The sequence below is a fragment of the Pelobates fuscus genome, chromosome 12 (assembly GCF_036172605.1).
Source record: "Pelobates fuscus isolate aPelFus1 chromosome 12, aPelFus1.pri, whole genome shotgun sequence".
NCBI classification, from domain to species: domain Eukaryota; kingdom Metazoa; phylum Chordata; class Amphibia; order Anura; family Pelobatidae; genus Pelobates; species Pelobates fuscus.
The window spans coordinates 136,022,998-136,044,080 of NC_086328.1; the positions used below are offsets into that span (position 1 = coordinate 136,022,998).

The 21,083-nt window shown below is 48.5% G+C and overlaps 2 protein-coding genes across 2 annotated transcripts in view; one reads left to right on the forward strand and one right to left on the reverse strand.

Annotated features, from left to right (window-relative positions):
• Positions 1-947, reverse strand: part of IGHMBP2 (immunoglobulin mu DNA binding protein 2) — a 57,976-nt gene extending 57,029 nt beyond the window's left edge. The window contains exon 1 of the mRNA XM_063438127.1: positions 858-947. Coding sequence (XP_063294197.1) covers positions 858-928 — 71 coding nt within the window. The 5' untranslated portion in view covers positions 929-947. The remainder of the gene's footprint in view (positions 1-857) is intronic.
• Positions 948-1,075: 128 nt separating this feature from the next.
• On the forward strand, positions 1,076-19,160 carry MRPL21 (mitochondrial ribosomal protein L21). Its single transcript, XM_063437284.1, has 7 exons — positions 1,076-1,220; positions 9,467-9,527; positions 9,787-9,872; positions 12,761-12,924; positions 15,621-15,673; positions 17,434-17,537; positions 19,041-19,160. Exons 1-7 carry the CDS (start codon positions 1,148-1,150, stop codon positions 19,103-19,105), a joined length of 606 nt encoding a protein of 201 aa, XP_063293354.1. The 5' UTR covers positions 1,076-1,147; the 3' UTR covers positions 19,106-19,160.
• Positions 19,161-21,083: the final 1,923 nt, after the last annotated feature.

Below are 21,083 nucleotides of genomic sequence, written 5' to 3' on the forward strand. Positions count from 1 at the left end.
AATTAGAAAGTCAGTCAGTCAGTGTGTCAGTCAGTCAGTGTCAGTCAGTATATCAGTGAGTCAGTCAGTGTGTCAGTCAGTGTCAGTCAGTATATCAGTCAGTCAGTCAGTGTCAGTCAGTGTGTCAGTCAGTCAGTGTGTCAGTCGGTCAGTCAGTCAGTGTGTCAGTCGGTCAGTCAGTCAGTGTGTCTGTCAGTCAGTCAGTGTCAGTCAGTCAGTATATCAGTCAGTGTGTCAGTCAGTCAGTGTCAGTCAGTCAGTCAGAGTGTCAGTCAGTGTGTCAGTCAGTGTCAGTCAGTCAGTATCAGTCAGTATATAAGTCAGTCAGTGTCAGTCAGTATATCAGTCAGTCAGTCAGTGTCAGTGTCAGTCAGTCAGTATATCAGTCAGTGTCAGTCAGTATATCAGTCAGTCAGTATATCAGTCAGTCAGTCAGTATATCAGTCAGTCAGTATATCAGTCAGTGTCAGTCAGTCAGTAAGTCTGTATCAGTCAGTCAGTTTGTGTCAGTCAGTTTGTGTCAGTCAGTCAGTTTCAGTCAGTCAGTCAGTTTGTGTCAGTCAGTCAGTCTGTGTCCGTCAGTCAGTCTGTGTCCGTCAGTCAGTCTGTGTCCGTCAGTCAGTTTGTGTCAGTCAATCAGTTTGTGTCAGTCAGTCAGTCAGTCAGTTTGTGTCAGTCAGTCAGTTTGTGTCAGTCAGTCAGTTTGTGTCAGTCAGTCAGTTTGTGTCAGTCAGTTTGTGTCCGTCAGTCAGTGTCAGTCTGTCAGTCAGTTTGTGTCAGTCAGTCAGTGTGTCAGTCAGTCAGTGTGTCAGTCAGTCAGTCTGTCAGTGTGTCAGTCAGTCAGTCAGTGATTGGACCTGCTCTGTTGGATCTCAGCCTCTCTCTCCTCTCCCAGGAGCTCCAGTTGGGTTTTCACAAACTCCTCCATCCCCAGCCCGGCTCCCAGGTACCGGTTATTAAACCCGGGGTGCAGCTCTCACCCCCCGGACTCTCACACCCGGTGTAACCCGGTCTGCCCTCCGCACTTCCTCTGCCGGGTGGAACCAGCAGCGCGGGCACTTTGTTTCCGGGGGGAAGCGACCTGCCGGCGGACCGCTGTGACATCCTACGGGAGCGGTGGGAGCCAGTGCCGGGCTCGGGTGGAAACATGTCTCTGGCTGCGTCTGCTCGGATAGCGGGAACCTGGCTGGCCGGGAGGGGAGGCAGAGCCCTGGGGGCCGGTAAGGGACACACCCCGGGGGAGAACCAAGGGGGACCTGGGGGGAGAATAACACCCTGAGAATGGGTCACACTGACTGCCAGCGGGGGTCACAGAGACACACTGACTGCCAGCGGGGGTCACAGGGACACACTGACTGCCAGCGGGGGTCACAGGGACACACTGACTGCCAGCGGGGGTCACAGGGTCACACTGACTGCCAGCGGGGGTCACAGGGTCACACTGACTGCCAGCGGGGGTCACAGGGACACACTGACTGCCAGCGGGGGTCACAGGGACACACTGACTGCCAGCGGGGGTCACAGGGACACACTGACTGCCAGCGGGGTCACAGGGTCACACTGACTGCCAGCGGGGGTCACAGGGACACACTGACTGCCAGCGGGGGTCACAGGGACACACTGACTGCCAGCGGGGGTCACAGGGTCACACTGACTGCCAGCGGGGGTCACAGGGACACACTGACTGCCAGCGGGGGTCACAGAGACACACTGACTGCCAGCGGGGGTCACAGGGACACACTGACTGCCAGCGGGGGTCACAGAGACACACTGACTGCCAGCGGGGGTCACAGAGACACACTGACTGCCAGCGGGGGTCACAGGGACACACTGACTGCCAGCGGGGGTCACAGGGTCACACTGACTGCCAGCGGGGGTCACAGGGACACACTGACTGCCAGCGGGGGTCACAGGGTCACACTGACTGCCAGCGGGGGTCACAGGGACACACTGACTGCCAGCGGGGTCACAGGGACACACTGACTGCCAGCGGGGGTCACAGGGACACACTGACTGCCAGCGGGGGTCACAGGGACACACTGACTGCCAGCGGGGGTCACAGGGACACACTGACTGCCAGCGGGGGTCACAGGGACACACTGACTGCCAGCGGGGGTCACAGGGACACACTGACTGCCAGCGGGGGTCACAGGGACACACTGACTGCCAGCGGGGGTCACAGGGTCACACTGACTGCCAGCGGGGGTCACAGGGACACACTGACTGCCAGCGGGGGTCACAGGGACACACTGACTGCCAGCGGGGGTCACAGGGACACACTGACTGCCAGCGGGGGTCACAGGGTCACACTGACTGCCAGCGGGGGTCACAGGGACACACTGACTGCCAGCGGGGTCACAGGGACACACTGACTGCCAGCGGGGGTCACAGGGACACACTGACTGCCAGCGGGGGTCACAGGGACACACTGACTGCCAGCGGGGGTCACAGGGTCACACTGACTGCCAGCGGGGGTCACAGGGTCACACTGACTGCCAGCGGGGGTCACAGGGTCACACTGACTGCCAGCGGGGGTCACAGGGTCACACTGACTGCCAGCGGGGGTCACAGGGACACACTGACTGCCAGCGGGGGTCACAGGGTCACACTGACTGCCAGCGGGGGTCACAGGGTCACACTGACTGCCAGCGGGGGTCACAGGGACACACTGACTGCCAGCGGGGGTCACAGGGACACACTGACTGCCAGCGGGGGTCACAGGGACACACTGACTGCCAGCGGGGGTCACAGGGACACACTGACTGCCAGCGGGGGTCACAGGGACACACTGACTGCCAGCGGGGGTCACAGGGACACACTGACTGCCAGCGGGGGTCACAGGGACACACTGACTGCCAGCGGGGGTCACAGGGACACACTGACTGCCAGCGGGGGTCACAGGGACACACTGACTGCCAGCAGGGGTCACAGGGACACACTGACTGCCAGCGGGGGTCACAGGGACACACTGACTGCCAGCGGGGGTCACAGGGACACACTGACTGCCAGCGGGGGTCACAGGGACACACTGACTGCCAGCGGGGGTCACAGGGACACACTGACTGCCAGCGGGGTCACAGGGACACACTGACTGCCAGCGGGGTCACAGGGACACACTGACTGCCAGCGGGGGTCACAGGGACACACTGACTGCCAGCGGGGGTCACAGGGACACACTGACTGCCAGCGGGGGTCACAGGGACACACTGACTGCCAGCGGGGGTCACAGGGACACACTGACTGCCAGCGGGGGTCACAGGGACACACTGACTGCCAGCGGGGGTCACAGGGACACACTGACTGCCAGCGGGGGTCACAGGGACACACTGACTGCCAGCGGGGGTCACAGGGACACACTGACTGCCAGCGGGGGTCACAGGGACACACTGACTGCCAGCGGGGGTCACAGGGACACACTGACTGCCAGCGGGGGTCACAGGGACACACTGACTGCCAGCGGGGTCACAGGGACACACTGACTGCCAGCGGGGGTCACAGGGACACACTGACTGCCAGCGGGGTCACAGGGACACACTGACTGCCAGCGGGGGTCACAGGGACACACTGACTGCCAGCGGGGGTCACAGGGACACACTGACTGCCAGCGGGGGTCACAGGGACACACTGACTACCAGCGGGGGTCACAGGGACACACTGACTGCCAGCGGGGGTCACAGGGACACACTGACTGCCAGCGGGGGTCACAGGGACACACTGACTGCCAGCGGGGGTCACAGGGACACACTGACTGCCAGCGGGGGTCACAGAGACACACTGACTGCCAGCGGGGGTCACAGAGACACACTGACTGCCAGCGGGGGTCACAGAGACACACTGACTGCCAGCGGGGGTCACAGAGACACACTGACTGCCAGCGGGGGTCACAGGGACACACTGACTGCCAGCGGGGTCACAGGGACACACTGACTGCCAGCGGGGTCACAGGGACACAATGACTGCCAGCGGGGTCACAGGGACACACTGACTGCCAGCGGGGGTCACAGGGACACACTGACTGCCAGCGGGGGTCACAGGGGCACACTGACTGCCAGCGGGGTCACAGGGACACACTGACTGCCAGCGGGGGTCACAGGGACACACTGACTGCCAGCGGGGGTCACAGGGACACACTGACTGCCAGCGGGGGTCACAGGGACACACTGACTGCCAGCGGGGGTCACAGGGACACACTGACTGCCAGCGGGGGTCACAGGGACACACTGACTGCCAGCGGGGGTCACAGGGACACACTGACTGCCAGCGGGGGTCACAGGGACACACTGACTGCCAGCGGGGGTCACAGGGACACACTGACTGCCAGCGGGGGTCACAGGGTCACACTGACTGCCAGCGGGGGTCACAGGGACACACTGCCAGCGGGGGTCACAGGGACACACTGACTGCCAGCGGGGTCACAGGGACACACTGACTGCCAGCGGGGGTCACAGGGACACACTGACTGCCAGCGGGGGTCACAGGGACACACTGACTGCCAGCGGGGGTCACAGGGACACACTGACTGCCAGCGGGGGTCACACTGACTGCCAGCGGGGGTCACAGGGACACACTGACTGCCAGCGGGGGTCACAGGGACACACTGACTGCCAGCGGGGGTCACAGGGACACACTGACTGCCAGCGGGGACACACTGACTGCCAGCGGGGGTCACAGGGACACACTGACTGCCAGCGGGGGTCACACTGACTGCCAGCGGGGGTCACAGGGACACACTGACTGCCAGCGGGGGTCACAGGGACACACTGACTGCCAGCGGGGGTCACAGGGACACACTGACTGCCAGCGGGGGTCACAGGGACACACTGACTGCCAGCGGGGGTCACAGGGACACACTGACTGCCAGCGGGGGTCACAGGGACACACTGACTGCCAGCGGGGGTCACAGGGTCACACTGACTGCCAGCGGGGGTCACAGGGACACACTGACTGCCAGCGGGGGTCACAGGGACACACTGACTGCCAGCGGGGGTCACAGGGTCACACTGACTGCCAGCGGGGGTCACAGGGACACACTGCCAGCGGGGGTCACAGGGACACACTGACTGCCAGCGGGGGTCACAGGGTCACACTGACTGCCAGCGGGGGTCACAGGGACACACTGACTGCCAGCGGGGGTCACAGGGACACACTGACTGCCAGCGGGGGTCACAGGGACACACTGACTGCCAGCGGGGGTCACAGGGACACACTGACTGCCAGCGGGGGTCACAGGGACACACTGACTGCCAGCGGGGGTCACAGGGACACACTGACTGCCAGCGGGGGTCACAGGGACACACTGACTGCCAGCGGGGGTCACAGGGACACACTGACTGCCAGCAGGGGTCACAGGGACACACTGACTGCCAGCGGGGGTCACAGGGACACACTGACTGCCAGCGGGGGTCACAGGGACACACTGACTGCCAGCGGGGACACACTGACTGCCAGCGGGGGTCACAGGGACACACTGACTGCCAGCGGGGGTCACAGGGACACACTGACTGCCAGCGGGGGTCACAGGGACACACTGACTGCCAGCGGGGGTCACAGGGACACACTGACTGCCAGCGGGGGTCACAGGGACACACTGACTGCCAGCGGGGGTCACAGGGACACACTGACTGCCAGCGGGGGTCACAGGGACACACTGACTGCCAGCGGGGGTCACAGGGTCACACTGACTGCCAGCGGGGGTCACAGGGACACACTGCCAGCGGGGGTCACAGGGACACACTGACTGCCAGCGGGGTCACAGGGACACACTGACTGCCAGCGGGGGTCACAGGGACACACTGACTGCCAGCGGGGGTCACAGGGACACACTGACTGCCAGCGGGGGTCACAGGGACACACTGACTGCCAGCGGGGGTCACAGGGACACACTGACTGCCAGCGGGGGTCACACTGACTGCCAGCGGGGGTCACAGGGACACACTGACTGCCAGCGGGGGTCACAGGGACACACTGACTGCCAGCGGGGGTCACAGGGACACACTGACTGCCAGCGGGGACACACTGACTGCCAGCGGGGGTCACAGGGACACACTGACTGCCAGCGGGGGTCACACTGACTGCCAGCGGGGGTCACAGGGACACACTGACTGCCAGCGGGGGTCACAGGGACACACTGACTGCCAGCGGGGGTCACAGGGACACACTGACTGCCAGCGGGGGTCACAGGGACACACTGACTGCCAGCGGGGGTCACAGGGACACACTGACTGCCAGCGGGGGTCACAGGGACACACTGACTGCCAGCGGGGGTCACAGGGTCACACTGACTGCCAGCGGGGGTCACAGGGACACACTGACTGCCAGCGGGGGTCACAGGGACACACTGACTGCCAGCGGGGGTCACAGGGTCACACTGACTGCCAGCGGGGGTCACAGGGACACACTGCCAGCGGGGGTCACAGGGACACACTGACTGCCAGCGGGGGTCACAGGGTCACACTGACTGCCAGCGGGGGTCACAGGGACACACTGACTGCCAGCGGGGGTCACAGGGACACACTGACTGCCAGCGGGGGTCACAGGGACACACTGACTGCCAGCGGGGGTCACAGGGACACACTGACTGCCAGCGGGGGTCACAGGGACACACTGACTGCCAGCGGGGGTCACAGGGACACACTGACTGCCAGCGGGGGTCACAGGGACACACTGACTGCCAGCGGGGGTCACAGGGACACACTGACTGCCAGCAGGGGTCACAGGGACACACTGACTGCCAGCGGGGGTCACAGGGACACACTGACTGCCAGCGGGGGTCACAGGGACACACTGACTGCCAGCGGGGACACACTGACTGCCAGCGGGGGTCACAGGGACACACTGACTGCCAGCGGGGGTCACAGGGACACACTGACTGCCAGCGGGGGTCACAGGGACACACTGACTGCCAGCGGGGGTCACAGGGACACACTGACTGCCAGCGGGGGTCACAGGGACACACTGACTGCCAGCGGGGGTCACAGGGACACACTGACTGCCAGCGGGGGTCACAGGGACACACTGACTGCCAGCGGGGTCACAGGGACACACTGACTGCCAGCGGGGGTCACAGGGACACACTGACTGCCAGCAGGGGTCACAGGGACACACTGACTGCCAGCGGGGTCACAGAGACACACTGACTGCCAGCGGGGGTCACAGGGACACACTGACTGCCAGCGGGGGTCACAGGGACACACTGACTGCCAGCGGGGGTCACAGGGACACACTGACTGCCAGCGGGGGTCACAGGGTCACACTGACTGCCAGCGAGGGTCACACTGACTGCCAGCGGGGTCACAGGGACACACTGACTGCCAGCGGGGTCACAGGGACACACTGACTGCTAGCGGGGGTCACAGGGACACACTGACTGCCAGCGGGGGTCACAGGGACACACTGACTGCCAGCGGGGGTCACAGGGACACACTGACTGCCAGCGGGGGTCACAGGGACACACTGACTGCCAGCGGGGGTCACAGGGACACACTGACTGCCAGCGGGGGTCACAGGGACACACTGACTGCCAGCGGGGGTCACAGGGACACACTGACTGCCAGCGGGGGTCACAGGGACACACTGACTGCCAGCGGGGGTCACAGGGACACACTGACTGCCAGCGGGGGTCACAGGGACACACTGACTGCCAGCGGGGGTCACAGGGACACACTGACTGCCAGCGGGGGTCACAGGGACACACTGACTGCCAGCGGGGGTCACAGGGACACACTGACTGCCAGCGGGGGTCACAGGGACACACTGACTGCCAGCGGGGGTCACAGGGACACACTGACTGCCAGCGGGGGTCACAGGGACACACTGACTGCCAACTGTGAGTTTAAAGGGAATTTCACATTTAAAGTCAAACAATAAACATTCTCTAAGTCTGCTTTCAGTGTAGCTGCTCTGACCTTAAAGGGACACTATAGTCACCAGAACAACTACAGCTTATTGAATTTGTTTTGGTGAGTTGAATAATTTCCTTCAGGATTTTTGCTGTAAACACTGTCTTTTCAGAGAAAATTTTGTGTTTACATTACAGCCTAGTGATACCTCCACTGGCCCCTCATCAGATGTCTGCTAGAACTGCTTCCTGGTGCTGCACAGTGTGACTGACATTTAGTGTCTCCTCCCGTTGCATGCAAACACTAAACTTTCCTCATAGAGATTCATTGATTCAATTCATCTCTATGTGAAGATGCTGATTGGCCAGGGCTGTGTTTGACTTGTGTTGGCTCTGCCCCTGATCGGCCTCCTTCAGTCTCAGCCAATCCTATGGGGAAGAATTGTGATTGGTTTAGAACAACACTTCTGATGATGTCAGCAGTCAGCTTGCAGGTCTGAGACAGACAGGTGTTCAGGCTTGAATACAAGTAAGATTTTCTATCTTTAGGGAGGCAACAGAGGGCTAGCTGGTGGTTTAAACACTATAGGGTCAGAAATATGTTTGTGTTCCTGACCATATAGTGCTCCTTTAAATGTAAATGTCACATCAGATTCTCACTTTGTGTAACCACCCTGTATTCCTTCAAGCTATTCTGACATCATCAGTATGTATATATGTGAAAGTATTACCCCATTATCATTTATCATTATTATTACTTAATATAAGAAACAGGCAATTTATCATTTTATTTATTATTAATGATAATACCCTAAAACATGCAAAAAACTATAAAAGTTCCCTTCCTAAAGTTTGTGCTTACCAAACAGTAAATTGGCTAAAATGTATCAGCGGATGCTAGTACTCCTTATTACTTCCAAAGGGAGCTTTAAGCTGATCCCACAGACTGCCGGTCCATTCAGGTTCCGAATATGTAGTTCTGCTTTTAAGAGCAATTACGCTCACACTCCCACATCATGCCCCACGGTAAGATGTCAAACCGTCTTGATACGATTTGACAACATACCGAGAGAAGTCAGTCGACAATTTTAGTGATTCAGTTCCTGCATCAGTTTATTTTGTTCTAATACAAAATCCTCATTCTGCTGGAGAGATCAGATATTGTTCAGGCATCCAGCAGGACTCCGGCAAGTTGTCAAATCATTCTAAAACAATTCGACAGACTACTCTGGAAGGACGCCAGGGCACCCCTGGCACTATAACCACTATCTATAACTGTAAAGAATGTAAGCTCGATTGAGCATGGTCCTCTTCAACCTATTGTTCCTGTATGTTTATTTGTAATTGTCCTATTTATAGTAAAATCCCCCCTCTCATAATATTGTAAAGCGCTACGGAATCTGTTGGCGTTATATAAATGGTAATGATAATAATAATAATAATAAAGCTCTGTGGAATATGTTAGTGCGATATAAATATAGTAATAATAACATACCTCATTTAATACTCTAAAATTCAAGCTAAATCAAACTTCTATCAAGGGTACTTAAACTGTCCCAAAATGCAAATAGGTTAGGGAATATATTACAAATCAAATTATTATTAATATTTTGTATTTCTTTTTTACAGTTGCCCTGTCTAGACCTTCTCTCCAATGCATGGGTTTGCATAATCGGACACTGCAACATCGGTAAATATGGAGTGTTACTATGTGATTTTCTTTCTTCTTTGTTTTTTTTCTTCATACTTTGTTCATTGAAAAAGTACTTAGAGTTGGTTATCTCGGACCAGTATATTGCATTAATCATGTTTCAATAAGGTTAAAATGTGAATATGAATTCTACTTGACCAACACACTTGGGTACATCAATGTGGCCCTATTGTACAAAGCATTTGATTTATATATGGCCTTTTATGTGACTCTACATATGCTTAATTGTTTCTTGCAGTTCTCTTCCCAAGACATCTTTATCTGAACCCCCTTGGCCAGAAACCAAGCTTCCAGACCCCATCGAAGAAGCAGAACAGCACAAAGGTTGGTTTTGAAATGTCTTACAGTCTCCTGCTGGAGCTACCAGCTACAAATACAAGGCATGAGTTACCAAATCTGCAATCTGTTAATTTAAAGGGATCGCTTAACCTGCGCAACACCAAAGGGTACCTGTCATGCTTGGTAAAATGTATGCTCTTTTTAAAGAGCACACATTCTCTCTATACATTTGTAACGGATTCCAGTACTCCAGCTGAATACATCCGTGAAGAATCTCCCAAGTCCCAAGCGCCGTAGTGATTATAAGTGTGAATATAGCTCCCAATCCCCCAAACTTGAGCCTAGACTTCATGAAGGGGTAAGATGATCTGTTTAATCCAGGCTCACTGGCCCATGACACTTCCACACAAAACAGGGTAATCCCTCCCCTGTGCCTGGGAGATAATATATGACTTGGAAATCCCTGAACCAATCTGGGTGATTTTTTGGATATGTTGGTCCCTCAGATCGCGGCGATCAGGGGATATGACTTTTGTAAGGGGTTTCCATGTGTTTTGGGGGTACTTTCGGGTTATTGTAAAATGTGTTTTCTGTGCCTGGAGATAATTGAGTTTAGTACAGTTCCTGACTCAATTATCTGACAGGTACAGGGGAGGGATTATCCTGTTTTGTGTGGGAGTGTTCTGGACCTGGAGTGGGGAATGCACCTGGAATATGTTATGGAAAACCCCTTGCATGGGGACTTGCATTTAAGGCCAGTTGTGGCTGCCATTAAACAGTTCTCCTTCACCCTCAACATAGAGCCTCGTGTCATGCTTGGAGGGAACAGCTATATTCACTCTGGGGATTCCTATAATCACTATACCTCCGTGGATTATTATCACTAGCTCTTGTAAGAGCTATCCTGCTATACTTTCTGGAGTAGGAGAGGTCTACCCACTGGAAGCTGGATCCCGGTCTTGGATCCAGGTTGGATGGAGGACAGCGAGACCCCAACCAAGCTGTGATGCTGGCTGCATGGATACCAGTGGTTATGTAGTCTGGTGAAGTGCTTGGAAGTACTCTGTGAAAGCTCTAAAATACTCTAGGAAGCATCGATTGGCGGAGGCACCCAGTCGGGGTGCCAGGCGGTCCGTCACAACATTGTGCAAATGTATAGGTTGGAAGAAAAGAAATGCTTCAAAATGGGTCTTTCTCCATCCTGTCTGTGAGTTTTTTCAGCATAGTCTCTGTGCTGAAGAATCAAGTGACAAGGAGAGCAGCCGAGAAGGAAGGTGTTACAGAATAATTACATCCATGAAAGTGATACAGTGGGCACTGGATCAGAGGTTCATTGATATCTAAAATGTCTACATTGAATTCATCATGTATCTCTGTGATTTATGATGTATTTACTGCATTTATGGGGGATTTATATTAACATAAGAACCTGTCAGGTGAGATAACTTCCCCTGTCCCTGATTAGAGGAGTACTGCTCCCCCCATTTGTAATAAAAATAAAATAATGGTTTTACTAACCTTTTTCTAGCGCCCAGACTCCCTCGACACTGCTTGGCTCTCCACCTCCCGCAACATCATTGAGGAGTCATGGCCTCCTCCAGCGATGGTCCAGTCCATCCAATCTTCATAGAGGGGTCCTGCGTGCTCATCTGATGCTTCTCATGGAAAAACACTGAATCAATGCTTTCCTTTGAACTACTGTGTTACATGCAATGGACACTCCTCTGGAATACGGGCACTAGTGGTATGTTTAACCCTGCAATGTAAGCATTGATGTTTCTACAAAACATTGCAGGGTTAAAAATGACAAGATCACTGCACCCAGATCACTTCATTGGAATAAAGTGGTCTGGGTGCTTACAGTGTCCCTTTAATGTGCATGTTGGATGAACAAAACAGCTGGCTATGTTTTCACTATCTGTTTTAAACAAAATGCAACCAGGAAGCATGTGTAGTATGCCAAATTAAGCATTGCTCCCCCCCCCATGTCATGTAACTTTTGCTTGAAGGAACACTTCCCTTTACAAAACAACTACATCTCAGTAATGTTGCTTTGGGGTTTAGTCTTTAGTCTCTGGGTGATGTCTTATCTTATTGGGACACTCCATACCCCTAATGAACTGTAGCTTGCCTTGCTGAAATGCTTTATGTGTGAAGAATGTGTCCTTTTTTTTTTTTCATTTTACTTCCTGGTTTTGTTATCTCAGTGGAGATATACTCAGGAAACGGCAATTGCCCAGAGCAACTGCCTTCCGTGTACTTTTCATAGAGCTGCATTGGGAAGTCTGCGATTGGACAGCCACAGTAAGTCTGGGTGGGTTAGAAGGGAAGGGCTTGCAAAGGCTGCAGCCAAGAAAACTGCAGCTTTTGCATTCTGTTTTAGATATACCCTGAATGAACAAAAAAAAATACATTATAAAATTAATGTTTTCACATATATACTTGGGTAGTGGAGTGTCCCTTAAAAGTGTTACACAGTTGGGTCCCCAGGGGCTCTTCCACACTACCTTCCTCTCCTCTCCTCTGCTCGGCTGTCATACAAAAGAGTAATTATTGACTTGTGTGCTAGTGATTATCTATGAACATCAGCTGATGCCCTCAGCCTATCACTGCCAGCCAAGTATGTGTACTGTTACTCTCAATAGGTAGCCAGTCACAAGTGCAGCTGGTCCGCAAGGCTTCTTATTGATTGGGAAAGAAAGGTTTGCAGTAGCTGCTGATACTAAATCTGCAACTCGTGCAAGCTAATATTTCCTATATTACCAAAGAAAACATGCAGAAAGAATTACAAGCATGATTTCTTTGGAGGTATCTCTGCTAAATTGTTTTATAATGAAGTGTTTTCCTTCAACCAAATTGGGAAATTAATAATGGATTTTACCTGCTTATATAAATGTGTGTGTGTGTGTGTATATATATTTCCTTTCTAATAGAGCTTTTGAAGAAAATAAACAATCTAATAGCCACAGGACAATGTGGTAGACTTTTTGCGGTGATATATTTTTCGAACAGACAATGGAAAGTAACCAACGAGGACCTGATTTCACTAGACTGCGCGGTAGAAGCCCAATGTGGTGACCGAATCCGGTTAGAAAAGGTGAGGATTTCACTACCTACCTGAATGAAACCTTGAAATCAAATAACTGATTGGTTCTACTTCATCTACCATCCACAAAACGAGTGGACGGCAAAGTAGACATTTAACCGATTCTTTACTAATTGGAGATTCTTAGCAAGTCATGTTTACATTATCTTCTTCCTCCAATATTTTAGGGCAGCAGACTGGTTATAGTGTCTAGAGTCCCCTGGCATCATCCATTTATTAATTCACCATTAAACAGTTTTTATTGGTTTAAGGCTAGATGACAGTCTTTAGCAGCCTTCTCCCTCTGTGCTGCTTGGGCTAATGAGGAATCATTAACATGAGCAGCAGCGGGTGGTGATGATTGGCTGAAAGTGACTACTGACGATTGCTGGTGTCAATTGATAGTCTAAGGTGAGTGTTCTCTTTGCCAAACCTCCAGTGGCTGTCAGGCTCTAGGTGGCCAGGGACCCTCTTTTATTGTTAAACTGATTGAAAATGTTTAACACTGAATGGAAGGACAACACCAGGGGCCTCCAGGGACTATAACCACTTTGCTGGGATGAAAGAGCTATAGTGTCCCTTTTAATGTGTCTTTCTTCTGATGTCTATGTGTGTGCCGCTCAGTGTCTATGGAGCTATTGCACACAGTGATTAGCACTGCTGTTAGGTATATGTATTCATGCACTTTAAGCAGGTCAGCGGTTTTAAACAAAATAAAATACACTGGGGGGCTGCCGGCTAAGGGCTATTCTTTCTGACAACACCCCATTCCATAGTAGAGAAAAGAAAACAAGCAACAGAAGTGTAAATAATTTATCATTTGCTGCTATAGCCCAGCAACTGAAATGGTAGGCAGCTTCTCAGAAACTGAAATAGCTCTGTACGTAGTGAGCATAATAATACTGCACTGAGAACCTTCCACCTATTGATTCAGCTGGTGCATGGCGCCCCCTTTGGGCATCACCACTCAAACACAAGAAAAAAATAACAGGCCCTTGCTAATATAGCACCTTGGGAAATTCGCACTATACTGTTACAGCACATGGGGCTCATTAGCCACAGAGGCGTCTAATTTTGAAGCCACTGTAATGACATAAACATGTGGTTTTATAGAGGGCACAGGGTCAGCTTCTGTGGACCTCCTGCAGATTATGGGAGCACAGATACCCCATTTGCCCTAAGTTAAAGATGGTCCTGACTTATATGTCTGTTTACTTCTTTCTAGACCGCTTATTCAGTGTGTTCTAAAATAGGAGGAGTGGGGGGCAGAATAAACCATAAGTGAAAACACACCATGAATAATATGAGGCACATTCTTCATTGAAACGTTATAGTGATACTATAGTGCTAGGAATACAAAGTTGTTGTATTCCCACCGCACTGTAAGAGTTAATAAACCCTCATTGTACTTACCCGATTCCAGCGCTGATCTCCCTAGGTGCTTTGCCCCCTCCGACTTCTCCTTACTTCATTGCTGCAATGCTTTCCTCTCGGGATTTCAATCATGCTGGATGTCCTCATGCAAAGTGTGAGGATGTCCAGCATCAGATGACAGTCACTGGCAGGGTTATAACATTCAGGCAATTACTTTCTTCTTCTAGAACAGATTCAAAATGTGTAGATTGTTTGTGTTGTGATGGGCTAAGCAGTAGAATTTATATTTAAGATGATTCACGTGCTCCTTATTGGATTAACTTTCAAGATGCCAGATAGGTAAACAATGATTTCAATCATCCCATGCTATACCAAGCAGAACAGCTAGACATCTTTTACAGATAAGTTTCTATTGTTAATTCCTGTGAAAATATCTCTGCTTAGTAGAATGTCCGAGTACACGGAACGTAGTTATATATAGCTGCTTATCTGGAAGCTTGGGAGAGCAATTTTCCATTCTTGACTTTGTCTGGTGTTACAATAACCTCCTGCTACTGGTACGTTTTTCAGAGCAAGTGTGAAGGGAAAGTGTCCCCCTCACCCTGTTAAAATTAATTCTCCAGCCCAATCCCTTTTGAGAAATGCAAGTTGACAGGTGACGAGGAAGAAAGGAACAGGGCTAAAACGTTTAACCCAACTTTTGTCTGTAGGTATCAGCGGTATGGCTCCTGTCTCAAACAGCCCTGAGGATTCTTGTGGGGAGTGAGGTCTATGGCACAGTGACATGGACGAATTGTCCACTTATTATATCTGAATTGTAAACACCAATGGCTAGTTGGCAAGTGTTAATTATGAGCCCTGTGTATATGTATTATATCTGGGATTAGTGGGAGTTACACTCCTGAGGAGCAGTTATCACCAGTTTAATTCAGCTCATCCCTGAGTTTATATAGTGGCAGAAAATAAACGGTCTTGTATTAACTTGTCACATCATACTTGCACCCTTTGTTTTTGAGACCTTTCTGTACATGTTGTATAGTTACTTCTCTACGGTCAAGCTGTTTTTCTGCTGATTTGTACAATGTTACAAAGTTATACTTAACATAATAAAGTTCCATGGCCAAACCGCAATAACATGGAATACTGATTATTAGCCTTTTCAGAAAGGAGTCTATAACAGATTACTTTGCTGTCTGGCCTTTTGGCTGTTAAATGGTTAAACTCTATTTTGGCTTATGTACAACAGAACAGATTTGTTTTTTGTTTCCATCTTTTTTTTCTTTCCATCTAAGTCTATAAATAAAACAACTTTTTTTTTTTTTTTTTTTTTAAAGGTACTGCTTGTTGGCAGCGAGGATTTTACACTCATTGGAAAACCTCTGCTTGGGTAAGGAAATTCCTCTCCGCACACGTTGAAATAATTAGACTTTTCTGCTGCTTAATTTTAAGAATGCAAACAAATTCAGAAGCACCCCTATTGTGAACTCTTAAAAGGCCTTATAATTGGGAATTATTCTGGGAAATGCACTGAAATGGCTAGCAGCCAGGTTTATGAAACATGTCACAAAGAGGCATGTATATCCCTGAATGAGTGCGTTCTCTCCTTAACCCCTTAAGGACACATGACATGTGTGACATGTCATTATTCCCTTTTATTCCAGAAGTTTGGTCCTTAAGGGGTTAATCTACTTGAAAATGGTTCTTTTAGTATACCTGTCTTGGTACACATAACTTAAGTCAGAGCAGGCAATTTAATGTTTTGTACTGTGTTGTCATGCTTTCATAACTTCTAGCAAATGTTTTTCATAAAAAACAAAAACAAAAAAAACTTTTAATCACCTGTCATTTAACTTTCTGTAAAAAAGTGCGGCCAAAAGAATAGCATCTGTGCTGAAGAATTATGGTAGCAGGAGAACCTTCATGCAGACCGCTGTCCTGCTCTCCTTCCCAGCAACTACAGCACATGTGCAGTAGTTGATGTGATTATTCTTCTGGTGATCATGTCGCACTCTTTGCCATAATATTGGACTAGAGTGAGTGAGTAAGATGTTAAACCATTTTAACACAGTTTGATAATTTGACTGGTTCGTGCCGGCCTCCCACAGCCACTGGTGTAGGACAAAAGCAGGACCATGCAGGCGCTGAGTGCTCTCAGCCAATGAGCATGGTCATGCATTGGCTGTACTTTACTTGATGGAGGCATCCAAATTCTCTTGCTGGAGAGGACCATGTTCAGTGCTGGCACCCGTTGAAACCAGGTAAGTTATCAAAATATGCTAAAATGGTCCGACCTCTTGCTGTGGGATGCACAGCGGCACTCCTGGCATGGTAAACAATACAGCATGCTCTCATGGTTATATTTCTCATTGTTCATATATTGTGTTATTTCTTATTTAACAAATCTATATTTGTGAGGTGTAAAAATAAAACTATGGAATTCCACACCTTATTGTCCAGCAAATGAACGCTTCCTCCTTAGCTCTCTGTCAGTGGCTCCTATAATATTTTATTTGTACGTGGCAGTCAGTATAGGCAAAGCATCTGGATCACATTGTTCCTATTTCTCCTCCTAATTTCCAATATTTGTCCTGGCTTTGCCTTCTCTGAACCTGATTGTGATGTCATTTTTTTAAACCTTCTTGTATATTGTAAGAGAGAAGTGACAATTCCCCCATTGTGTTTGTGTGATTTTTATTTTTTTGCTGTGATAAATGTAACAAGATTCCTACATTTGGCCTCAGGGGATTGTAGAATAGGAGGAAAAGGAAAGTTTTCAATAGTAATCAAATTTTATAAAGAGAAGAACTCTGTGTATAGAATTGGTGTGCTATACACATTACATAACATTACTAATGTTACAGAGCTGCAGTTCCCGTCATGCTTTGAAAGCCTTGAATTTGGTAAAACATATGAGTTGTAGTTGTACATCAGTTAGGAGTCTTACTGATATACCACCCCTGATATAGAATAAAGAGTATTAAGACTAATCTCATCCTTCCATTCTCCAAATAATTATCACATGTGAAAGGAACATTTTATGAAAAGGGTGTCTAATTGATAATGGCCAAAAACATACCCCAACTAGGCTGCTATGTTAGCTACTCACGTTTATTTTAACCTTCATATGCATTGTTCTAATTATTGCAGGAAAGACTTGGTGAGCGTTGAAGCTACAGTAATAGAGAAAACGGAATCACAGCCAAAGATAATCATGAAGTTTTGGAGAAGACATGGATATCAAAGGAAGAAATGTATGTTTTAAAGGACTGCGGGGAGGTTGCCCTATGTTTGTAACTGCCATTTTAGCTTGTGTTCAGTACTTATAAATCCCTACCTCTGCTAAACAGCGCTTCTATAGCCTGGTCACACTCAGCATTTTGAAGTCCCATGCTGAGAGGTAAATAAGGACAGGAACACACAGACAAATACTTACCCATCTGCCTGGGTGTTCTCTTGACTGCAGTTCAGCTCATAGGCTAGTGCTGTCAGTGACTGAGCTGCGTATGTACTCTAAGAGGGAGGACATCTCTTAGAGGGAATAACAACTTGTAAAAGTTCCAAGTCTTTTGTCTGCTCCTTTAGAAATTCCTCCCCTTCTAGCCCCGCCCAGACTTTCTGTGGCTGTCCAATCACAGACTTCCCAATGCAGCTCAATGAGAAGTCTTTGCAAGGCAGGTGCCCTGGGCAATTGCTGCCTCTTTAATTTAGCTCCACCAAGGTGATCAAACCAGGAAGTAACATGACCTGTTGTCTGATTGAAAGTCAGGGTGGTGTAACCAGGTTAATTTATAAAAGTGCCAATGTCTACTAAAATCTATACATTTTGTAAAGTGAAAAAAGAAAACAAACTCTTCACTTATAAAGCACTTCACCAAGCTGGGCTACTTTAGGGTTTCTGAGTATCACTTTAAGTGTTCCATTAATCAAATCCACATGGTATATCCGTACCAAATTCATCAAAATATCACATTCCATAAAATGTGTGTAAATTCACAAATTGTATTTTATTTGATAAGAAAATCCATTCAAATTTCACAATACATTTATTCTAGATAATTAGACAGCTGTTAGTACGCAGGTAGATAAGAGAACATTAAAGGGACCTGCATCACTCTGAGACAACTGTTAGATTTGAATGAGCTTTTTCATCATATTTACCTGCTTCCTCTTTATTATGCTTTCCACAAAAGTAAGTGCATTGGACATGCCTGGCAGATTTACACATGTGCAGTTGGGGAGAAGAAAATGAGTCTTCTGATCAATGTGACCATGCAGAGCAAATGTTGGTTTATCTCTCCTGCTGCTTCACAATAATGCCCTGTTTATGTCCGTAGTGGACTGGTCTGTGAGGGTGGGGGAAGGCTGAATAAAGTCCCCTAAATGCACTCTGAACAAGTTTATAGTAAATATATAAACATTTATTACATTCTTTTCAAAGTTTGTCTTGGTTTATTTCGGTTTGTGTATTTGTTTAAAAGTGTTTGCTTGCTGTGAGGTGACGTGTGTCCCTTTTTACGTAAATAAAACCATGCCGTGGAACAGTTGAATACACAGACATGTCTTTCTCCTAGCCGTGTCTCTTGGGTCAATGATGATCACACATATTGTGACAGCTTCAAGTTAAAATTGAAAACCAGTAATCTAACATAATATATATATATTAATATGGTCGTACTATTGCCAATATTATTGATAGTCCGTCTCAAAGCCCTACAACTAGTCTGGATGCTGACAATGATCTTTTCTTTTTGCAGGGAGTGTGACGCCGCAGACTGTCCTGAGGATAAACACTATTGAACTTGCTCCTGCTTTATCTTAAGTATCTGTTTGTTCTGTACTTTTCTTTAAACTATTAAAACACATTTCAGCTTGTATTTTCTGTGCATCTTTTTTTCATTGTTACAATAATGTATTTTTTTTTTTTTTTTACTACATCTTTGCACTTCCATCTGATAATTGTTTTCTCCAGGTATAGTTATATGCTCTATTACATTAATCAACACGGGATTTGAGTTTAATAATTAAACACATTAACTGCCAATACAATAATGGTCAACTATATTTGGGTGATTGTGTGCTAAAGTACACCTACATTCAGAAATGACACTGTATTACTTAATATAATTGTTCTGTTGTGCTTTGAAATTCAAAGATAAACAGCCTTAATTTAATAAGTAGGATTATGCAATAGAATCTGCCTAACATTTACAGACCTCTTACATTTTAATTTTTGGTGACTTTTATAGTTTATACTTTGTCATACACATTTAACGCATTCTGAAAAACAGTAAAAATATAAAACAATAAGCTATCTCAGAGATTGCATGTAACCCCAAACAGTTTTTGGTGTGTGTGTAAATATATTTAACATCCCTCCCCCCCCCCCACTTCTAACATTTACATCTGTGCATCTGCTGTATGTTTTGTGGGAGATGGATGAAGGCACCGGAAAATAGAAATATATAATTTTTAAAAGCTTGAAGGACCATCTCTGTGAAGTGGTCTGGGTGCAGTGGTTTTGGTGTTTTAACCCTTCAAAGTAAAACTTTGCCAATTTGTAACTGGAATGTTTGCATTGAAGGGTTAATAACACTTCTAGTTGCCGTCTTCCTGATAGCCACACATAACTTTATATACCTCCAAACTCATCTTAATTATATGTGCAGAGAGTTGATCCCAGTATCGGTCATTTATTGGAAAGGGTGAATGTTAGAAAACAAAATATATTCCCAAAATCGTTCCTAAAAGTCAGTTTGCATTCGGTTCTTTGTCCTATGTTCTGTACGGTCTGATATTGTGTGAAAGTATTCAGTTACCAGGAGATTATCGCCAATAGGATTTGTGAAATTTGAGGGCACTGCTGCTATTGTTTGTTCTTCCTGATTATTCTTTATCGTTGGTTTGTATGATTCTAGATATCGTAATCTGGATGCGTTTCTCTCTTATTATGGTTGATAATTCAGGAAAGGACAGAATTTATTGCAAGAGCCTGATTACTACCAGCATCTTTAGTTAGTATTACAGATCTGAAATTAATTTGAAATGTAATGAAGGGGAGTGAATGAAATGAGGCACATTCATAGAATAGACATGCTTTGTTTGCAGCACCTATGAGAAAGCAAATCTGTATCAACCCGTATCCACAGTCAAAGCCTTTTTAGATTGCACTTTGTATACCCTTCATGGAAAAGACTATATTGGGAATACTTTTTTTCCACTTAATGGAACAACTAATTAAATATAAGAAAGGCAAACTCCAGGGGGCCGGGGGACAAAGCTGAAATCTACAGTGTCAGCATTATAAAATAATTTGGAATGCATAAATGAAAGTATAAAACATGGATGAAAGCAATCACTGCAGTCAGAAGCGTGTTTGAAAGATTATAAAGAAAATAACAAAATTAACACTGCAGTCCTACATCAGACGATTAGTGATTACTAATCACATATTGCTGACTTGTAAAAACTTAAGGGGCATGCTAAGCACCATATCCACTACAACACAGTTTGGACACAGCAGTCCTTTAGTTAGAGGATCCAAGTTTTACATTTGTATGTCTAGACATGCTGGAAGGGTTTGCCTAGTGATACCCTAACTTGGAGCCACATTGTCCTCATCCTATAGCAGTCTACTAAACATCTGGGTCCATATTGTTGGTGTGTCTGAATGTATAACAGAGCTCCACAGCAATAATACTCCCAGTAATGTATCTGAATGTATAACAGAGCTCCACAGCAATAATACTCCCAGTAATGTGTCTGGGTGTATAACAGAGCTCCACAGTAATAATACTCCC

Excerpts from the sequence above, each read along its gene's own strand:
- MRPL21 (XM_063437284.1), top strand. The coding sequence starts at position 1,148 with ATGTCTCTGGCTGCGTCTGCTCGGATAGCGGGAACCTGGCTGGCCGGG. Across the intron at positions 1,221-9,466 it reads AGGCAGAGCCCTGGGGGCCG|TTGCCCTGTCTAGACCTTCT; the intron begins GTAAGGGACACA and ends TCTTTTTTACAG. Across the intron at positions 15,674-17,433 it reads ATTGGAAAACCTCTGCTTGG|GAAAGACTTGGTGAGCGTTG; the intron begins GTAAGGAAATTC and ends TAATTATTGCAG.